Source organism: Tyto alba, unplaced genomic scaffold, assembly GCF_018691265.1.
Source record: "Tyto alba isolate M040663 unplaced genomic scaffold, T.alba_DEE_v4.0 Super-Scaffold_33, whole genome shotgun sequence".
Lineage (NCBI taxonomy): Eukaryota > Metazoa > Chordata > Aves > Strigiformes > Tytonidae > Tyto > Tyto alba.
Genome location: NW_024881308.1, coordinates 12,588,155 through 12,608,641, shown reverse-complemented (window position 1 = coordinate 12,608,641; position 20,487 = coordinate 12,588,155). Strand labels below are relative to the sequence as shown.

At 40.2% G+C, this 20,487-nt stretch overlaps 2 protein-coding genes across 2 annotated transcripts; one reads left to right on the top strand and one right to left on the bottom strand.

Annotated features, from left to right (window-relative positions):
* Window positions 1-90: 90 nt before the first annotated feature.
* CTSZ (cathepsin Z) lies at window positions 91-5,484 on the top strand. The gene is made up of 6 exons (XM_042800991.1): window positions 91-272; window positions 707-870; window positions 2,678-2,857; window positions 3,474-3,624; window positions 3,876-4,038; window positions 4,543-5,484. The coding sequence occupies exons 1-6, from the start codon at window positions 133-135 to the stop codon at window positions 4,654-4,656; spliced, it is 912 nt and encodes a 303-aa protein (XP_042656925.1). The 5' UTR covers window positions 91-132; the 3' UTR covers window positions 4,657-5,484.
* Window positions 5,485-7,215: 1,731 nt separating this feature from the next.
* Window positions 7,216-16,562, bottom strand: NELFCD (negative elongation factor complex member C/D). Its single transcript, XM_042800989.1, has 15 exons — window positions 16,401-16,562; window positions 15,825-15,940; window positions 15,560-15,669; window positions 14,405-14,514; window positions 13,974-14,081; window positions 13,248-13,400; window positions 12,304-12,434; window positions 11,722-11,887; window positions 10,969-11,103; window positions 10,286-10,425; window positions 9,793-9,907; window positions 9,366-9,461; window positions 9,000-9,140; window positions 8,512-8,641; window positions 7,216-8,124 (listed from the first exon to the last, which is right to left on the bottom strand). Exons 1-15 carry the CDS (start codon window positions 16,464-16,466, stop codon window positions 8,090-8,092), a joined length of 1,752 nt encoding a protein of 583 aa, XP_042656923.1. The 5' UTR covers window positions 16,467-16,562; the 3' UTR covers window positions 7,216-8,089.
* Between the last annotated feature and the right edge of the window lie 3,925 nt (window positions 16,563-20,487).

Genomic DNA, 20,487 nt, shown 5'->3' with positions numbered 1-20,487 from the left:
GGTAGAGAAGGCGGGGGGCGCACCCTCCTCAGGTGGGCACGCCCCGCCCCCAACCCCACCCCCCACCCCCCCCCCTCCCTTAAATACCGGCGCCGGGGCCGCGCCGCGGAGGGCGGTGGTACCAACACCAGCATGGCCGCGCTGTTCCGGCCCCTCGCGTCCCTCCTGCTGCTGCTCGGGGTGTGCCTGTGGCCGCCCGCCCGCGCCGGCCTGCACTTCAAAGCCGGGCAGCGCTGCTACCGCCCGGCCCCGCACAGGGCGCCCGGCCTGAGGTGAGCCCCCCCCCCCCCGCCGCCCTGCCTCACACGGGGCCGGATCCCGAGGAGGAGGAGGAAGGGAGGGGAGGGTCGCGGGAGCTGGGCTGCCGCCGCAGCGCCCCCCGGCGCGGGGGGCTTTGCAAACGCCATACTGCCCAGCCTCACAGAGGGGCGGGGGGAGGCAGGCTCCCCGGGGCAGCACTGGCCCCCCCGGTGCCGAGGGAGGGCTCCCCAGGACCTGCGAGGGGGGAGATGGCGGGGCGCGGTGACCGTCACGGGACCGCTGTCACGTGACCCGCGCGGCTCGCCGGACACCCGCAGTCTCGTTACGACACAGCGTGAAGGCTGTGATTTTTTTTTTTTTTTTTTTTTTTAAACCCCCCCGCCTTGCTTCCTTTGCCTGACAAGAGAGGCTCAGGGAGCTAGCTCTTCTCTCCTCCTCCACGCAGGACCTACCCACGCCCGCACGAGTACCTGGACGTCTCGGCGCTGCCCAGGAGCTGGGACTGGAGGGATGTGAACGGCGTGAATTACGCCAGTGCCACGCGGAACCAGCACATCCCCCAGTACTGCGGGTCCTGCTGGGCCCACGGCAGCACCAGTGCGCTCGCAGGTGTGTGGGGCAGGGGGGCTGCCCCCACTGATTTATAGGCTGTGGTAAGCAGAGGAAGTTTTCCCTCCAGTTTACAAAATTGTTGGTATAAAGAAGAGGTGCCAGATTGCTGTGGTGGCAAATGCGGGAAAAACTGAGTCCAAACACACCTGTGGGGATTCCCAAGCTGAAGGCGAGGAAGTTTGGTTTTAATTGAGGAAGCAATCAGAGTGAGGCTGTCCCCACCCTCTCGAAATGGTGTGAGGGGGGATGCGCTGGCACGAGTAAAAAGCTGTTTGCAGAAGGGCTGCATTCATAGCTCCTGCCAAACCAGTGTTTAGGCCCTGGAGTAAGAACTGAATTTTCTGCCCCTCTTGCTGGAGGTGTGGTGATGGCAGCAGCAGATGCAAAAGAAGTTATCATGTCATCTTCCCCTTTTTGGTACCCGAGCCTGCTGTACTACATCTTCAGCAGCTGGGGGCTGCTCCAGTGATGCCTGAGTATCAGGAAACGAAAGAAGTTGTGTCTCATGCGAGGCCTGCAGGGTCTTGGCTTCAAGAGCAGTGTTATTCCAAGAAACTGACTACTACCGCATACAGAGAAATCTAGTTTCAGCAGATACCTATCAGCCTTGGGAAAAGGGAAGTAGGGGTTTGCTTCAGCTGGAGAAACATTTTCTCTAGAAAGAATACACAATGATTTGCATGCAATAGTAACATGCTGCAGGGGTACTGTTTGCATAGGGAAGCTGTAAGAGGATTAACTGTGAAGGAGAAAGAGGCAGCTGTGCAGAAATGGGAAAACAATGCAGGTGCAAGAAGTCAGCAGTAATCACAAAGGATCTGTTCTTAAGCAGTACAAGAATAAAGACATATGAAACATGACATGATGTAGTAAAATACTAGGACAGATAAAATATAGAAACTTCTTAATTACATAACTGGTTAAAACTTAACTGTATATGCAGGTATGCAAGTATTTGCATTTTTGTAAGTATAAAAGGTTCATTTTAAAAATCAGGGTATTTTTTCTTAACTTCTGTATATAGTTAAAACATTCATTCCTCCTGTTGTTGCTAGAAGACTAGGCTGGGATAATGCCTCCCAGTTCTGTCAAGTATAGTTGAATGTTTAGTACTAATAGGATTAAAAGTACTACAGTGGCATCAGTTAAGGCTGTTAATGTACTGTGAGCAGTTTATAAATACTCATTGAGAAGCTCTTCTGTCAGATAAGCTAGTTGTTTCTGACAAAGTAAGGCAGGAGGGTGGCATTGACTGTCTGAGATGGTAGGATAACAGTGAGATGCTGACATAAGTGAGGATATACTTCTGAAAGCTTTCCCCTGCTTTAAATTTGTGAAGACTGTCTCAGAGCCAGAGACCTGGGCTGCAGGGGCTTCTGACTCTCTGCCGGGGTTTTTGCATAAATCTTTACTCCTGTAAAAGAGGCCAGTAAGAGCTGGTTTTATGATGTGTATTTAAAAACCCTTTGCTGTCAAAGCCAGGAAACAGATCTGGAAGTTTTCAGAAGCTGTGACTTGAATTAAAAGAGGTTTAGGGCACTTCAAGGCTTTAAACAGATCTTACTCATCTGCCTGGTTTTGCTGAGTTTCTAGTGGAAAAAAATTCTAATGGAAACCCACAATAATTCAGGCTGCTGGTTTGAGTTAGGTCATGCTATGTGCCTCACAGTCAACAGGCTTCTCCAACCACAAGTACTGTTGCCTGCAAACAGTTACAGGTTCAATGAGGACAGTTTTAACACTAGTTGCAGTGTGTGACCACCCACGTATTCCACTAACAAAACCAAATTTCTTATCCTTACAGATCGAATCAACATAAAGAGAAAAGGTGCATGGCCTTCTGCCTACCTCTCTGTTCAGAATGTGATTGATTGTGCTGATGCAGGATCCTGTGAAGGTGGAGACCACTCAGGTGTTTGGAAGTATGCCCATGACCATGGCATTCCAGATGAGACCTGCAACAACTACCAAGCTAAGGATCAAAGTATGATGCCTGTTTGCTTTGCTGGAAGGCTTCATCCCAGGTTTAGCAGATTTTAGTATATAAAGTTGGTTTATTGGGTTTTCAGTGTACTGGTTCCTGCCTTTCAGTGCAGTACCTGCTGTCTGACTGACAGAACCGGTTTTCCTTACAGGCCTCTGTGTGTGTCTACTCTAGACAGACAGCACAGCATTAAATCATGCCCAGACAAGTGTGCACAGCTAAATTGTTTTAACTTAATCTCTTAAGTCTGTGATATACAATCTCTAATGTACTAAAATATTTACAGGGGTCACCTCAAGATAAACTAAGGAGAAATGTAACCTTTGTCTGCTCATGTATGACTGGAATAGTTTATGTATCTATAGAGAAGCACATCTGAAACATTTCCTCATCAAAGCACTTACGGTTATGAAGTGAAGAATAGTGATTGTAGGGACTTTAAATGAGGTTTCCAGAAAGGAATTTAGTTCAGCAGAGAGCATATGTATTAGTAATTACTCTTAAATTATTACTATCTGCCTCAAATCAGTTAAAAGAAAATATAGCTTAGTCTCATATCATTAATTCAGTTGAAAAAAAGCATTCTGTTGCAGTGATAATCTCATTTGTTTTGTAGAGTGTAAGAAGTTTAACCAGTGTGGAACTTGTGTCACTTTTGGAGAATGCCATGTGATAAAGAACTATACTCTCTGGAAAGTTGCTGACTACGGGTCTGTCAGTGGAAGAGAAAAAATGATGGCAGAAATCTATACTAATGGACCAATTAGGTAAAAAAATCTTGAAAGGTAACAAAAGAAAATGTTTATTTACTAGTAATAACAGGATTTAAATACTTTAAACTCTGTTTAATGACTGAAGTGTACTTTTCCACTCTAAGATATGTTAGCAGCTCTGTACTAATATGCAGACTTGATCTTGTTTATAGCTCTGAAGTCTCACAATGCAAGAAAACTAGTTTTTAGCCAGGCACCTGCTCTGATCCCCTTGTATAAAAACCACTTTTTCTGTTTTATTGCAGCTGTGGCATAATGGCTACTGAAAAGTTGGATGCTTATACTGGAGGACTTTATACAGAGTACAACCCCTCGCCTGTGGTGAATCACATTGTATCTGTGGCTGGCTGGGGTGTAGAAAATGGAACAGAATACTGGATTGTTCGTAACTCATGGGGTGAACCCTGGGTAAGGAAATGTGGGAACAAACATGCTTGCGGAATGACTTTAGAGGACAGTTGGGAGTTTTTCACTTGCAAACAGGAAGCTGCAAAGCTAGCCTGTGGATAGGAAAAGTAAAACTTTATTTGAACTAGACTAGCAATTAAAAAATTAAACCTAACTAATCTGAAGACAAGGATATTCAGCCAAAGCTACTTGAGTAATGGCAACTCAATCCCAAAAACTATCCTTCCATGGACATGCAGCTCCTGTTATAGGCAACTGTAAGTTACTGTTAGTTGTAGGCAAAAATCAAGTCACATACCTGGAATAGATGAGGGGGATGTAAATTCTCTAAAGCAGATTGCCCCTTTAAACAAGGTTGCCTTGTGAACCCAGTGTTACACTTCATCTTGAATGAATTCCTAGATTAACCTAAATCATTTATAGTTGGAAGACAGAACAGACTCAATAGCGTACAATTTCTATAGTTATGTTTTCTAATGCACAATGCAATTTCATTTTTTACAGGGTGAAAAAGGGTGGCTGAGAATTGTGACAACTGCATATAAAGGTGGAAGAGGAGCACAGTACAATCTTGCTATTGAAGAGGACTGTGCATATGGAGATGCTGTACTTCCTTGATTCTATATTGTACCTCTTTCTGTTTAGGAACCACTTTGGAAGCTTCCCAGCAAGACCTTATTCTATTTAACGAATAGTAGTCTAAAACTCTTTACACAGTTCAAAATCATCAGGCAGTTCTGCAAAATTAGCCCAGAGAGCAACACACAATGTCTTAGAAGTAAAATAAATACAGACCTGCCTTTAGATAATTATTTACAACTTAATTTACCCATGAAAAAGCTGCCTGCCTTGATGCACAGTATTTAAATCATATTGACTTAATCACAGAAGCTGTGTATGTAAATACCTGTATATTTAAATATAAATTATGTAGACATACTAGGAAGGAAAAAGTATACTCAATATTTGGGTCTAGATCTTATATTAAATTCTCTGGCAGTATTAAGCAAATATCATCTCACAGTGATGCAGATGAAAAAAAAAAAAGCTAACTCTAGACATGATATACTCAAAAAACTAAATCCTGTGTTGTTTCCTTGGCCTCCTTGTGAAACGGTGTTGGAAATCTCATATAATGCAGTTGCTTTTATCTAACCAAAATGATATAACAGGAATTACTTTGATCAAAAGACAAAGTCTAAACACTTATTTAGTCTTGTCTGCTCAAATTCCTTGCTTTAATAGGTGACTGGCTGTGCCATTTTTTCCTAAAGAGACAAAGTATAAATTGCCACAACCCAGAACCCTTTACTAATTTGAAGGAAGGTAGCAAATTCTCTTCCTTAAAACTAAGCCAGTTACTAAGTGACAAATCAGTGCCATATCAAATGTTACTAACTGTCACTGTTAATTGAATTTAATAAACAGACTTTTTCTCTTACATAACTCTAGCTGTATAAGAGATTAATACATGTTCTGTTGTTGTACTTAACATGCATTCATGGTAGACTAGCTACTCAAAGCTTACCCAACTTTTACAGGACTTTACCTTGTGAAAGGGCTGGTTGACAACACAGTCTATACAGCAACTATGCTAGTTCAAACAACAATTTAGGTTAAATTACATCACCTTTACCCACACTGGAGATTAACATACAAGCTACAAGGAAGCATCAAACTTCAACAAGCAAGGGAGAGAAGAGACATTTAGATGTTGTAGAAAACTACTTCTAAATGTCAAATCACCAAAACCTACCATAAACCAAACTGTGAATTACACCTTGCTCAAACCTGTAAGTTAAAGCTTTTTAGTGGTAGAGAGGAAGAAAAAGTGTCCAGAAACTGCTTCTTATCTACTATCTCCCAGTTGATAGTTTCTGCAATTTATCTTGGTTTTATCTGTGAAAGAAGGGAGTCTGCTCCTAATCAGAAAATATGTTTGGCAGAACAGTGAAGAATCAGAAAAGGCAAGACTGCTAGTGTCTAGGATGACATGGAGGCGATTGTGCTATTCTAATCATTTAGTTTTTCAAAGAGCACAGCTTTTAGCATTGTGACAACGAGAACATGTTTTAGACCTGAGGTTAGGCTAGGAGACTTCAAAGACTGACATTTCTGGTTGATGTGGGCCTAATCTTGGTTTCCTACATACAAGATTCATATGCTAATCATTAGGTGTTTACCTCTCATCCACTATTCACCTCTTAAGACAATAATACACTATTTAAATCTAGGCAAGAGACAGAATCCCATCTGTTTGCTTGGCTTTGCTTTACTGTAGCAAAATGACTCCATAGTACCAATAAGGATTAATTCTGCCTAGCTGCACTGCCTGCTGTAACGTAAGTTCCATTGAGATACGGGTGGTATGACAGAACTAATCACAGCATCATGGAAGTTTTAACTAGCTAAAAGTCACCTACATGGACAAGTGCAGAGGAGCTCAAGTGTTTAGAGGAAGTGATGCCAAGGTTGAACACAGAGGAAAGAAAAAGTAGGCCTTGTTTAGACAGCTGGCAGGTTTGCAGTAGACACAGGAACAAACTGCTCTTATTACTAAAAGATGATACAGGGATATATCCTAAAATGAAGCTCTATCAGGTAGATCAGTAGTTAATTCCAACAAAGGAAGTCAGGGGCTAAAAAAAAAAAAAAAAAGCAAATGTATGCTAATTCTACTTAAAATATTAAAAAAAATAAGTGTCATGCAAATTTAAATGTGACAGTTGAAATGATTGAATAGAAGATGTTCAAAGATAGAGAAGTTTAAAACAGTTGCTGCAGAAGCAAGTTTTGCCCTTTTTTAGGCTGCGCTTTAAGTGGGTTCAAGCACTGTAAGCATTATTAGGGTAAACTCAGTCACTGTGGACTATGTATGCGGAGGAAAGGGAAGATGCACTCCTTTTTACAAGGAGTTGATCTATCCAATTGGCTGCTGTCTCAAGAATTACCATAACTTAGAGTCACTGACAGAAAAAACAAGAAGATTTCCTTTTTAAATTTACATCCAGTTGGACTTAAAACACCAGCAGTTTCTTCAGAAAAGACGTGCTTGGAAATGCACAATGGACATCTATACCCCTCACTTTTAAACAAACTGCATTTGCCCGTACAAAGAGAAATCCAACGCCCAATGGACAGAAAGAAAGTGTGGTCTTAATGAAAGGGAAAGAAATCTCTGGAAAAGAAAAACACCTTTATTTAAAGGTAAATTATAATCTTGGGTGTATCTCCCACTGTTTGGCATCAATCAGGACAGAGTAGAGGTAAGTATAAAAACCAAGCCACAACAAGCAGTAATGAAATTTCTGCACACATATTGTAGTTTTGGACAGCAGTAGAATTCTGACATGGTAATGAAACTTACCAGTAACACCTGATGCGTCTATTTAACAAAAAAATAGATTCTGAAAGAACACACTCACAGAGGATTCATCTGTTAATACAAAACTAACCTTGATTGTTACAACTCCACTTGTGTTACACAAAACTTTTTTTTCCATAGCAGTAAATATGTAGGATATTTAGAATTCTAATGTAACGCAAAGGTGAGAAAGAGGCAGTGTGGCTTCTCTGCAGCACAGAGCTAATCACACAAATTCCTTTTTTACAACTCACAACATCAAAACCTAGAGCATTCAAGATCTAGTCTTCAAAGAACTATGCAGTGTTTCTAGTAGGAACTACCTTCCCCATTCTTCAGGTTTTGTATATTACACAAAGAATCAGTGACAAATTCTGCAAGTAGCCAAAGTAACATTCTTTGAAATAAATGTTTCTCTCTTCCTATTGCCTTCAGAATATTCAGATCTATACTGACTTGTTAAACAACAGAACATCCTTTAGTTATTCCATTTTCCAAAGTACATTAACAGTCCTCCAAAATGATGCTCAAGGTCACCATGCAAGTCAATCAAATGCCCTTCAGCCCTTTCTTCCTTGTTTCAGGTTTGGGGTTATTTGTCTTTTTTTTTTCTTTTTCCCCTGCTGTTGGAGGAGAGTATGGCAAAGTAGTGATCACGTGCTCTGTATTCTTGGTATTTTCCACTGCTTAGTTCATCATAATAAAGTTAGATTTGCAATGAGCTTAAAAGAAAAAGAAGAAAAAAAAAAAAAAAAAAAGGGAAATGTTCAGTACGTTACTTATTTACCTGTTTGCATGTGGATTTCTGCATTATGATTAGGATTTTGGGTCTGGACAGATGTTTGTTTTACGATAGGAGTATATTACAACAGACTAACTCCCTTCCTATCCTTACTACAGTGCTAGTTCTCAAAAAGCGGTTTTTGTCTCCAAGTTCCTCACTACTACCCAGAGATACTTGATTAAAGAAAAATTGCTAAACACAGGTCCCTAAAAGGGAAGTTACCTGAAAATATCTGGCAGACATTCCTATTTTTAGCAATCCTCCTTCTAAACACTGCAAGTTGTAACAAACGGAAGCAGGCATGCAAGGAATAAATGTGTCTTACCTATAAACTCAGTGACAGGATCATGCTCGCCCTCTGTTTTAATAGTACCTGCAATACTTTCATTCTCCAAGATTGGAAGAAAAAGGTGCACAAAGTCTGAAGTATACGGAGGAGCAATCACATCAAGCACCTGAAACAGCAGACAAAAAAAAAATGGATTATTCTTCCAGTTAGAGGAGTAGTAGGGTGAATTACATATTGTCAATACTACTCTTGAAAGTATACAATTAGTTTTACTTAAGATCTCTTGTTCTCCATACAAGCAATTAATTATGTATTCTTGTGGTATTTTATCTAGTACCTTAATACTTTCAGAAGTCAGGAGGATTAAGTCACATCCTTGTGAATACTGATACTACATACATTGCTCAGAATATGATCTCATATCTCAAAATATTTTTGAATCTGAGGCAAGCTAATTTAATATCCAAACACATACAACTAATACTGAAGTTTATATGTTAGTAAACACAATTTTTGCTGCTGACCTCTGTAACAAAGTATCTGATGAGAGAGATATCTGTATCTAGCTTCTCCAGGCATTTGCGGATATAGCTGACAACAGGTAGGACATATCCTCGACTGAGTAAGTGCACCATTCTATCCAAGAGAGTCTTCTTCAATTCCAGCTGATGATGCAGGGAGGTAAGAACCAACAGATTAGACCTTTCTCTCAAGAGCGTGCAATTTTTGTTGTTCATTATTATTGATGCAATATCTGCTATGTTAAGTTTCAACCATGACCATATTCTTAAATTAGAACTCTCAAAACTGCTGCAACAGCAAACGCTATTGTCTTGAATAAGCGTAACTCATGATGAAGGAACACAAATACTGAATCATCTGAGAATCACCTGCTCCATTACATCAAGCTGTGAATGTTCTGTTTCAAAGAGCTTGACAAGAAGTTGTAGAACTTGGGGATGAAGCAGCTGATGGCATGTACTGATCTGCAAACAAGACAGGATAGATCCTCAGAACTTCAATTTAAAAACCAGTGCACCAGTCTTTATTAGACAAATTTACACTGATGTTCAGTGCCAGATGTAAATTATTTTTTAAAAGTAGTGCACCATTTCTTTCTTTGATTCTTAGGTTTTCCTAGCGTAAATAATGCTGAACTGACAAAACCAAGTAATTAACTCTGAATAGAAAGAGATTAATTTCTGCATATTTACCAACTTATTGCAAATGACAGGCATTCAGTGAATTGGATGTACTTCTAGTTACATGTGCCAAAACTGTTCTTAATCTTCAGCAAGGTTTTATATACACTTTTACCTCATCCAATAATGCCAGATGAACTGGAGTGTGATCTGTCTGCAGCTGGAAGTATCGTGGTTCTGACACTGTCCAATCCACCCACTTTAATACACCCATAGCCACCACTGGGAACCTATAGAAGGAAAAAAAAAAAAAAAAAAAAAAAAAAAAATCACTTTAGCACAGTAGTATAAAAAAGACCCCACAAAAACAACCACTCAAAAACCCCCAAGACAAAATAAAAAGCTCTTAGTAAATTCAAAAAATAAAAAGATCTTTCAGTATATTCTATATGGTTGTTGGAGTTTCAGTTTAATTTACAGAAGAATTCATAAAGTTCAAAAAGTTCTGCTTGAAAAGTTGCTGTCACATCAAGAGTAGTTTTCATCAAGAAGGGGAAATAAAAAAAAAGAAGGCTGGAGGAAAATTCTTTCTACAAAGACAATCCCTGCTTAGCACAAACTGCAAAAAATATGCAACAAAATTACTTTCCTTCTGTCTCTCTGCTCACCTGATGCACTGATAGAGTGTGCTCAGTTCTGCAACCAACTCCGAAGCTCCTTTGTTCTCATTGCAACACAGATTGTGAACAGTTTCAATGGCTTTTGAAGTCGACTTGAGTTCATCTTTGTTTATGCTGACTCTCTTGTTCTGAAAAATTGCGAAGTTTGAGTGTATGAGTTGTGAGTATATCAGATACCTTTGGTTATTTAAGGAGAGGAATTGTAGCCTGCAATAAGCCTAACATTACATCGTGTTTCTCAAAATTTAGACTCAAATTCAAGTTTCAGAAGAACTAATTATCAATGAGCTGAAGCACAAGGATGTTTGCTTTATTTAATTCCCTAAGAATTACTTTATCCACTTCACAGAATTAAATTCTTCTTCCTCTGAAAAAGTACATATGGTTTTAGTGCCACAGAACTGCTACTGATAACCTTGGGGAGGGGGGAGGGGGGGTAAGAGAGCAGAAATACTCAGTGAACTCAGACTTCTATAGAACTATTTGATCATCAGGATCCAAATTTTTTTTTTTAGTCACTTTAGTTGAAGCCAGAAACATTTCCTATTAAAATAAGTAAATCAAGCTAAATATATTACTTTAAACTGAGTGACTCCACAACCATATATTTTCTTCAGTACAATCAGACCACAGTAGGTAAAAATAATGTTATTCACAGAACTGAACATTACCTTTTTCCACATCTCTACTACACTAGCAGCATATGCCAGTATGTGAATATATTTATGCTTATGATCCTGGTTAATCTTAGCACCTGGCTTAAACAGTGACTGCATGAAGAGGTCCAGAAAAGCAGGTACTCGAATCTGTGAAGAAAACGGTTAGAGCCTGAGAATTATGAGAAGTGACTAAAATACAGGCTTTGCATCTGATACACCTTGCAGAGAAAAAGATAAAACACATTACCCCCTTGAGACTAGGTTAGATAGTTTTCTGAAGAGACCCAAACTTTTGACAGAAAGAAAAAGGTAAGGGGGAAGAAACAACAGTTACAGATGATATTGCTAAAGTATCTAAAAGCCAACATTTGTTACTAGAATCCAGGTTAGAATGAGTCAATGAGAAATGTGAAATGTGCCATTTAGGCCTGCTTATAAGTAAACTGCAAAACTGGGTGGGTTATTTTATTATTTTTTATTTTTTCTTAAAAATAAGTTAATTCCTTGTCATCTTTATCTATTGAGAAGTTCTTTAATTTAAATGATAACTTGGAATGATTACAAAAAATAATCAAGAAGCTAATACAAAATAGAATACAAGCAGTAGTTTCACATTCAGACATTATGTAAAATTACAGAGGGATGAGTCTGAGTGCTAACTTCTCTTTCGTGTCAATACAACACTTAGCACAACAAGACCTCACATTTCTGAATGCTACTCTAATAGAAGTAAGTTTCAGAAGTTATAAAAAGATAACTACTAACCAATTCTACTGGAGGTGGGTCCATGCTTGTAAACATTTTGAACAGGACAGTGATATCTGCTGGATTCAGAGCTCCTTTGGACAACATCGCACCAAGAGCTTGACATGCTCGAGGATAGGAGGCTGCAGTACCCAATGCTAAAGTGATCTGACTAGCATCATGGCCTCTAGATGAAGAGCAAACATACACAGCAACTTATTTTCTTAATTCAGACATTTTAGTTTTAGCCTCACTGAGTCAACAGGGAATGGAATGCCTTAGGGCACCACCCTTTATCCTGTGTAATTATCAAAACAGGCAGGTATTTCCCTTGTTTGTTTCTAAAAAGTTTGTAGAATAATAAAAACATGTATTTTTCAACAAACAGAAACTTAAATTCTTTGCTCTTTTGATTTCAGCTCTCCCAGTATAGGACATTGAATTTTTCTGTTGTTCTGCAAATTAAAGCTTGCTACAAGAACTGCTCTGTTGCAGCTAAGATTTCTCCTTTTTGCTGGTAAAAGGTAGTCAAGAATGAGTAAAAGACAGCAGTGTACAAATTCCAGTGACTTACATTTCACTAACAATGTAACTCCCACTTACTTCTCGTGGGCATATCGCTGAACTTCCTGCGCAATCCGTCTGACAGCTGACCCTCCTTGCTCTTCTTGAGCTAATATGGACATCATAGACTGAGCAAAAAGGTAAGTGTGTTCTCCATGGCACACCATCTTCTGTGAAAGCGTACATCAAAAATCTTACCAGTTGTAAAGAAACATGCAAGTATGCTTCTGTGATTACACTGCCGTAATACCAAAGATTCTACTGAAATCTACTCATCAAAAGAAAAAACAACAAAATAAAAACACCCCACACACAAACAACTAAACTAGAAAATACAAAACCCAACAGCAAAGAAGAAAGTACAGAAAAGCATGGTATCACTATGCATTGATACCATGCAAGAAAAAATGGCTAAATTGAGAACTTCTATTTATTGAATGCCAAAATTGAGAGGAAATTCTATCCTAATTACACTCAGTACTTTCTCTGCAATATCTAAAATATAAAAGAGAAGTACAAAGCCATCCGGAAGTCATTATGATATTTCACAGCACAGAGCATACGCTGGGTTGACTCAGATGGGAACTTTCACACTGACATGGATGATAAAATAATTATTTTCATTTGCCAGGGGACTGGCTAGACTGATCTTTATATCTTACATTAAATGTGAAAGACAGCAGTTCTACCTTCACCTTTTTACAATCTATTTAATAAATGTAAGAAGCGTCACATAAGCAACCCAAGGAATTCTTGGTCACAGAATGATCAAAAAGCAAAAATTTCTGGATTTTTAACTCAGATATACCTTCTCTTCACAAGATTTCATAAGACTTGGTAAGACATCAAGATTCTCTACAATTCTGCAATGATTTGTATATCCTAACTGGAAAGGAAAATACTATTTTCTTTCCACATAAAAAGCACCAAAAATAAAACACCAACCAACTCCCAAAAAACCTCAAAACAACAAAACACCTTACAGCAAACTCAGGGAGGTTTTTTTCAAGGTTTTCTTCTCCCCCATCTAAAATTGTTGCCAGAGACGTACGCAGGACTCTGGAAAATACTTCTAGTTGCTGACATGCTGTTGAAACGCTGGTTATTTCCCCTTGATATCCAGCATCAGATATAAGCTATAAAAACATAAAAAGAAAACTTGTATTATTTGTATTTGTATCTCAGATATCCTAACAAGTCTAGAAGAACACACAGAATGTAAGATTTGCCTCTGCATACACTTACTGGAATTCACACTCATCTTTTAGACTACAGAAAAGGATACCAATAAAGATATACCAAAACAGAGTAAACAATGATATAAAAATATTTCAGAGCACAGCAAGATGTAACATTATTTCCTTGTCATAGAAACATTCAAAACTGACTGTAATATTTCACTGCACAAGAAATCCAGAATTTTGAAATACAGATTAAAGGAAAAACAAACAAAACAAAACACAACAAAACAAAACAGAACCCAACAAAAAATTCAAAAAGCATTAATTCAAACTGGGAAACTACACTTACTACTTGCAACCTGTAACACAATTCCTCCCACCAGTGTGTATTTGTACTTTTCTGACACTTGAATAAGCAGAATTAGCAGGAATACATAAGAGATACAGGCAAAACCACAGCAAAAATTTGATGCCAGAACAATTAGCCCTTTATGGATATTCTCATTTATTAGACTTAAGCAGTACTACCTTCACAGTAAAATTAAGCATTAAACAGTCAGGATGGGCTTCTGCCAACTTGTAAAAGAGATCTCTCCACGTAGTATGTGCTATCATTTGCTCAAGCCAGGCTGGAGTCTGAAAAAGATTAGAGCAATAGAGAGAAATGTAAGAATATCTAGTTGTCAAGATCATTAAAAGTAAGCCTTTTACCTCTCAGGAGTCCTGTGAGTTGTTATACAGAACTTTATTACAAAGGAGGATGCATTCAAAGTTTCTAAGTTCTCTAAGCCTTTGTGGACTCCAGTGAGATATAGCTGGTTTTCTGAAATCAGTTGTTTCTTAACCAAAGAGCTTTGAAGATAAAATTTCCCTTCCCCCACCATCTACTACTCCATCAGATGAAGGCGTCTATGTAGGATCCACTCATGTAGAGATAGCAACACGGATTCCATGCACACCTCTCCTTCCTCTGTAAAGATGGAATCTGCTTTCCGAGGGTCAAAATGCTTGATAAGTAAGCTCTTTAAATGGTTTTCTACAGTCTCCTGAACTTGCACTGGCTCAACACCTGTATAGAAGGAATAAAAAACTTGGCAGATGCAATCCAATCAAACATGGCAGCAACATCTTAAATTTTTCAATCAGAACAGAAACTACTCAGAAATTTATCAACACAGAGAAGATGAAAGGAGAGTCTTCAGTTCTACTATCAAGGCACATTGATACAGACAGCTTTACACAGTCTCGATCTTTTTTCCTAAATGCAGATAGTTTAGGATCACAGGCAGGTCACACTACTCCTTTTCTCTTGCTCTCTTCATCACTCACGCAAACAGCAATGCCAGTCATCGCAAAAGACTGTTACTGGTCACAGTACAAAAATGTACCTATCTTAGATTACCGTGGCTGGCACACAAGCCCACCTTACTTCAGACTAAAGTCCATCCTTTTAATATATTGGCTATCAGGAGCTTTGACAGTATACTATAAAACAATACACAGAGTCATAATAAGTAGTTCTACATTCCTGAGATCAGAATATAATAATTCTGATAATTTGTCAGCAAAAGTTTATACCAGCTAAGGGAGAAAGATACCACAAGATAATGCTGAACACATCTTGCAAGAGGCTGCTGAAGAATTCATAAGCAGACCAGTAATAGAGAATTCTTGTCTCAGAAAATACAGGCATCTGTATGAGAACCTTCCATCTAACTGCTGATCCAGTGAAAATGAATACTAACTAGTAATAAGGTAATTGTTTTTTTCAATATTATGTAATGCTATTACAAAAGTATCAAATATTGCTAACACCATCTGTGTAACCCTTGCCCTTGTGCATGAAAACAAAAAGAAACTATAGTTTATACAGTTGCTTCAACTGTGTTGTCTTTTATAATAGTTTGTAGGCATTTCAAAACATCCAACAGATACTTCACTTATTCTCTGATCAGAATAAATGCACTATTATAAAGAATTTAGTCACATACACATATAGGATAACAACTTTATAATGATTCATTTCCCGAGTATGATCAAATTTCCCACTGATTCAGATACTTCTGGCAAAAGAAGGCCTATAGACCTAAATTATACTGTATCACTTATCATACCTGTTTGAATGAGCCACTCTGCCAGCAAATTTACAGTCTGTGCCACTGCAGTGTAGTTTTCAGAGAGGAGCTGAATAACATTCTCTGGAGAACCTCCTGCTTGGAAATACCTGATGAAAGGATTACAAAAGTCATATTTGAAAGTTGTATTAAAAACCAAAAACAACTGAGCTCTATATAAAGGGAAAACAATAGCATACATTTTCACACACGCTTCCATGCAGTGACAACACTGCACCTGTAACACACATAAGGTTACACTCACCTCTTCAACGTGTTAAATATAGATGGCTCCATTATATAGTCAGGGGTTGAAAATTTCTTCAGGCATTCTTGCTGGACTTCAGCATCATCTTCTCCCTCTCCATCCTCATCGTCTTGCTATTTGCAAGCAGTCAAGTCAGCCACCTCTCTTATCCTGTTTCTCCCTCACAATCCCATATTTAGACGATTTTTGCCCACAGAAGCACACACAGCAAGTGACCTACTACCCAAATACGACTTCTTAACGAAGAAGGCGCAAAACCAAGTGCCGCCTTATAGTGGTTTTCCACCTTCTTAACCCTCTCAAGCCCCAGGCCCCACCACAGCAAAGACCTCCTCGCCCACCGTTATGCCCGGAGCCCCGGTCGCGGCTCCCCCCGCCCGCAGAGTGAGAGGGCCCAGCAGCTCCCCTGGGACACTGGGGGCCCAGGCGGCAGCCTGGGGAGAAGCCCCCCCGCTCTCAGAGGGCGAGCGCTCCCCCTCACAGGCCGCGCCAGGCCCGCCGCCAAGCTGCCTCCTCCCGCCTCACCGCCGGGTCAGCCCCCCACCGCCGCTGAGGGCCCCACAAAGCACTCACCGTCCCTCCGTCCGCCTCATTCCCCCACTCCGCCGCGCTGCCTTCGAAGTAATCCGCGTCCTCCATAGCTCCTCCCGTCCCGCCCCGGACCGAAAAAAGCCGCGGCTCCGGCCGGAACCAGGCCGCGACCGCCCCCCTGGGCGGAGCGGCGCGGAATGGCGGGCGGCGGGAGGGTGGAGCCGCCGCCGGGCAGGGCCGGGCCGGGCCGGGGATCGCCGGAGCCCGAAAGCCGTCACCTTCCCGCCGCTTCCGGACGGCGGGGAATGTTCTTCCCGCCTCGGGACGTGCTGCTTGAGGCGGCCGTGCCCTCCCGCCTCAGAGCTGCTCCTTGCCGGAGCTGGCGGTCACGGCGGTGTGAAGCAGTGGCTTGGTGGGTTACGGCTGAAACCATCCCGTGACGCTAGCAGGTAAAAATGAAATGCGGAGGACCAAAAAAACAAAAAAAAAACCCACCTGGCGCTGTGGCGGTGGTTGCCAAGGAGGTGGAGGTTCGCTCTGCCCCAGTTGAAGCAGTTCAGCCCCGGTCAGTCACTGCCAGAGAGCCCAGGCAGAAAGCAGCATACAGTCAGGAGGAAAAAAAAAAGAAAGTCCTAATTTTAAAAGCAAACTTCGCTACGTTGCAAAACCTCCCAAACCCCGCTAGCGCAGCAGCAATTAGACGGGGATTGCAAGGGAAGAGGAAAAAACCGGACGTGTGGCTCTCCTGGCTGCAGTTGAGGAACAGCAGTTTCCTCACGCTTTCAGAAGCATGAAGAGGTTATTGAAAAACAGAAAAAAGCTGATAGTAGTGATCAAATGTTATGGTAGAATTAAAAAACTAAAAAGTAGAAAAGAAAAATTAAAGAATATGAAAGATAACTTTGGTGGAATGTGTTGCAATTTGTAGAGCCAGGTTTTAGTGGTAAAGTTTCAGGACTAGCGTTGGTGTAACTCTTCTGTACCCAAAACTTGCCAGAGAGTAACATTAAATAACATTTCTGCATTTTCTCTGCATTTTTTGGGGGCTACTTTTAGCCTAAGACAAAATCCTGAATCTTTGATCTGAAAAAATCTTAATAAACCAAATGTAGTCCCTATAAATGCCTATTGGCATTACAACTCACAGTGTTATTTCTTGGCAGTGGAGATGTCTGTCCTGCATGAGACAAGCTCCTTGTTTCTGAGGCCCTTGGGCTGTCTATAACCACTCAGGGCAGCCAGTTACCCAGGATTTGTTCCCCTGTACAAATCCCCAGAGCAGCGGTTGTGCTAACCTTGGGACCTTGGGGTAGCTCTTCCTGGGGGTGCTGAGAGGGTCCTGAAGGGGATGGGCTGAGCTGGGGTGCTGACCACAGGCAGCAGGCCCAGAGGGTCCACAGTGAAGGAAGTTACAGACAAATGAAGAGGGTACGAGTCTAAAATGAAAACTGATCACACAATCTGACCTTAGGCAAGGAGATGGGCATTACTGAAATGGAGACCATATGAGAGAAACAGAGAGTTCCTTTGTCTCTCTTCAGATCAACTCCTGTTCTGTTGTGTAAGAGTTTTAACTGTGAGAAAGGGGAGGGTGAGGGTGTGTTCTGGGATTTGGAGGGCAGCCAAGAGCATTGCTGATTAATTATTTAAAAGGTCCTTTATTCTCATTCAGTTTCTAACTGAAAAATAGTGAAAAGAAATTACATAGTCTTCCATGCAGTCCATGAAATCACTTGGTAGGAAAGGCCAAAAAACCCTGTTCACAAATAAGTTGTCATAGGATCTTCAAGAGACACAGCCCTTATTCAAGTGTGTTCAGTGTTAAAGGGCTTACTGCACTTAAAATTTCAGTAAAGAAAATATATACCACCACCTGAGCTGCAGCACAGCAAGAGTTGCGCTGTCATATGCTGCCCTACAGTGGTGAAACAACCCCTTCTGAAACATTTCTTCAGTATTTTGTGAGACCAGGATAATGTTCATTTTGCTCTGTCAACAGAAAGAGACTTTTTCGGAATAAAAGGCATGGATTGAGTCAGAGGCACAGTGGAAACATTCTCTACCTGTGCTAGACGACTGCTCGATTGCCTGCAGTCAGGAAGACAGTAAGGTAACGTTTCAACACTTAAGGAAGCACTAGCCATTTTTTATGAGGAGAGAACTGGGAGTGAAGTGACAGGCTGAGGCTAGAGGCCAATGGAAATATTCTTGAGAAAAAGTTTTTGGCTTATCTCCATTTAGTTAGCGGGCAATTTCCATCTCGTAGACATGAGAAAATAATAGCATACTCAGAACAGACAGTGTGATTAACCAGTCAGAACTCCCAAGAAAACATCGGATGTGAATTTAATCTATCCCAAACTAAGAAAAAGTATTTTCTGAGAGTCCTTTTTTTTTTTTTTTTTTTTTTGTCTTGTAATGATGCACAGTGATACAAGATGTAGGACAAGTTCTCTGAAGGTGTTTTCAGAATAACTATTATATTACCCTAACAGAAGGTTCAGAAAGTTTAAAATTGGAGAAAAAGTGAGTCCAGAACTTAACTAACATTCCAATGAAACTGGATAGGTAAACTGCAAAACAGACTTTGTGAGGCTTAGGAGATCCTTTACAGAAGGCTCAGATAAATACACTCTGTACGACAGATGTCTTTATATAGGTAGGAGAGGCTTCCTTCCCATTACTGAAATTTGCTGTGCATCTCCTATGTAGGATATCTGGAGAATTTAATTGTGCCCAGAGCTTATGGCCTGAAATAGTACAGCTTAGCTTCAGTAAAACATTTTCAGAGCAGAGAAAAGTTTTGTCTAGTGACAACAATTACTTGTAGGACTTCATGGTAATTTTACTACAAAACTTACTGCTTAGTTGAGTAGAAAAAGGGAACAGTCCACAGCACCAACTGCCAGTGAGACACATAGTGGTATTAGACATGAATGCTACTAGTAATTTCAGTGTCTGAGTCTTAAAACTAGAAGTTCTTTTGTCTTTGTATCTCTTTATTTTGATTGCAGTAACAGAAAATGCAACCTGTAACAGAGCCAGTCATTTGCTGAACAGCCCTTTGCAGAAGAATTGCAATATTCAAGCTTTCCCCACTTCAGGTCAATAAACAAGATGCAAAGTCAGGTCAAAACCAACAGTTTCAAGGTACCATTTAAACTGTGATGAAGCACTAAATGTGCCAGTAATCGATTTTGCAAACTAAACTTTTACAACTCTGAAAGGAGACAATGCTGGTTGTCTTCTTAGGTTTAACTGTGTTCTCCCATATGGATCTGTGTTTTACAAAAGTGAAATGTCCATAAATAAAAGAAATTAGAATTACCTGAACGTCCCTTATTTTATTATCCAGCAAACGAATGCAACAAATTTTTTCCTAAACGCATTTTTGACTACATTTTGTTTGCAATATATTCTTAAATCACAATTCCCATCTAATGAGATTTTGATAAGGCAGTGATGAGTCAATGAGCATATTAAAGATAAAATTTTAAGCCCAGTGAATATACTATGAAGGCCAGCCTTGGAGTCTGCTACATACATGGAAGAAGCAGTAAAGGCATCCTGGAAAGTAAATGTGTGTGAGGAAAAGCCAGATCTAGAGAAATGTGGACAAAACCCCAAACCCCAGAAGTGATGGTTAGTTTCATAAAGGTTGGGAATGGCTCTTCTAAGGAAGTATAGAATAAACCAAGTATCAAATGCTCAAGTTTCAATTCCACCCAACTATCAAAATTTGTTGCGTGATTTTTGAGCAAATTTACTTTACTATGCTTCAAAATTTTCTACCTAAAGAAGGGCTGAATATAATAGAGCTGATAAAATCATCTAACTTCATTTGGTACCTTTCTAGAATAAAAGAAAAATCCCAAACAGAAGAGCCAACTTCCAACAAAACTGTTTGCCTTTTATTCATAAGGTTTTTAAAAATATCCACCCTGGCATTCTCTGTATGCTAATTACCTCTGCTCCTTGCCCTCAACAAGTTCTTTTCACATAAATTTGTGTTTCATAATCGTTAGCCCTTTCCAAATCAGCCAATATATTCAACTAGATAAAAGGTAATTACTTTCAAATCGAGTAGGAAATTACAGCAGCATCAAGTTAGGCTAATGAGTTTTGGCTG

What these genes read in the sequence shown, in the direction of transcription:
- CTSZ (XM_042800991.1), top strand. Translation starts at nt 133, where the DNA reads ATGGCCGCGCTGTTCCGGCCCCTCGCGTCCCTCCTGCTGCTGCTCGGG. An exon ending in CACAGGGCGCCCGGCCTGAG is followed by an intron (nt 273 to 706) that starts GTGAGCCCCCCC and finishes TCCTCCACGCAG; the next exon opens with GACCTACCCACGCCCGCACG. An exon ending in CTACCAAGCTAAGGATCAAA is followed by an intron (nt 2,858 to 3,473) that starts GTATGATGCCTG and finishes TTTGTTTTGTAG; the next exon opens with AGTGTAAGAAGTTTAACCAG.
- NELFCD (XM_042800989.1), bottom strand. Translation starts at nt 16,466, where the DNA reads ATGGAGGACGCGGATTACTTCGAAGGCAGCGCGGCGGAGTGGGGGAAT. An exon ending in ATATTTAACACGTTGAAGAG is followed by an intron (nt 15,670 to 15,824) that starts GTGAGTGTAACC and finishes TCCTTTCATCAG; the next exon opens with GTATTTCCAAGCAGGAGGTT. An exon ending in CAGCGATATGCCCACGAGAA is followed by an intron (nt 11,888 to 12,303) that starts GTAAGTGGGAGT and finishes CTCTTCATCTAG; the next exon opens with AGGCCATGATGCTAGTCAGA.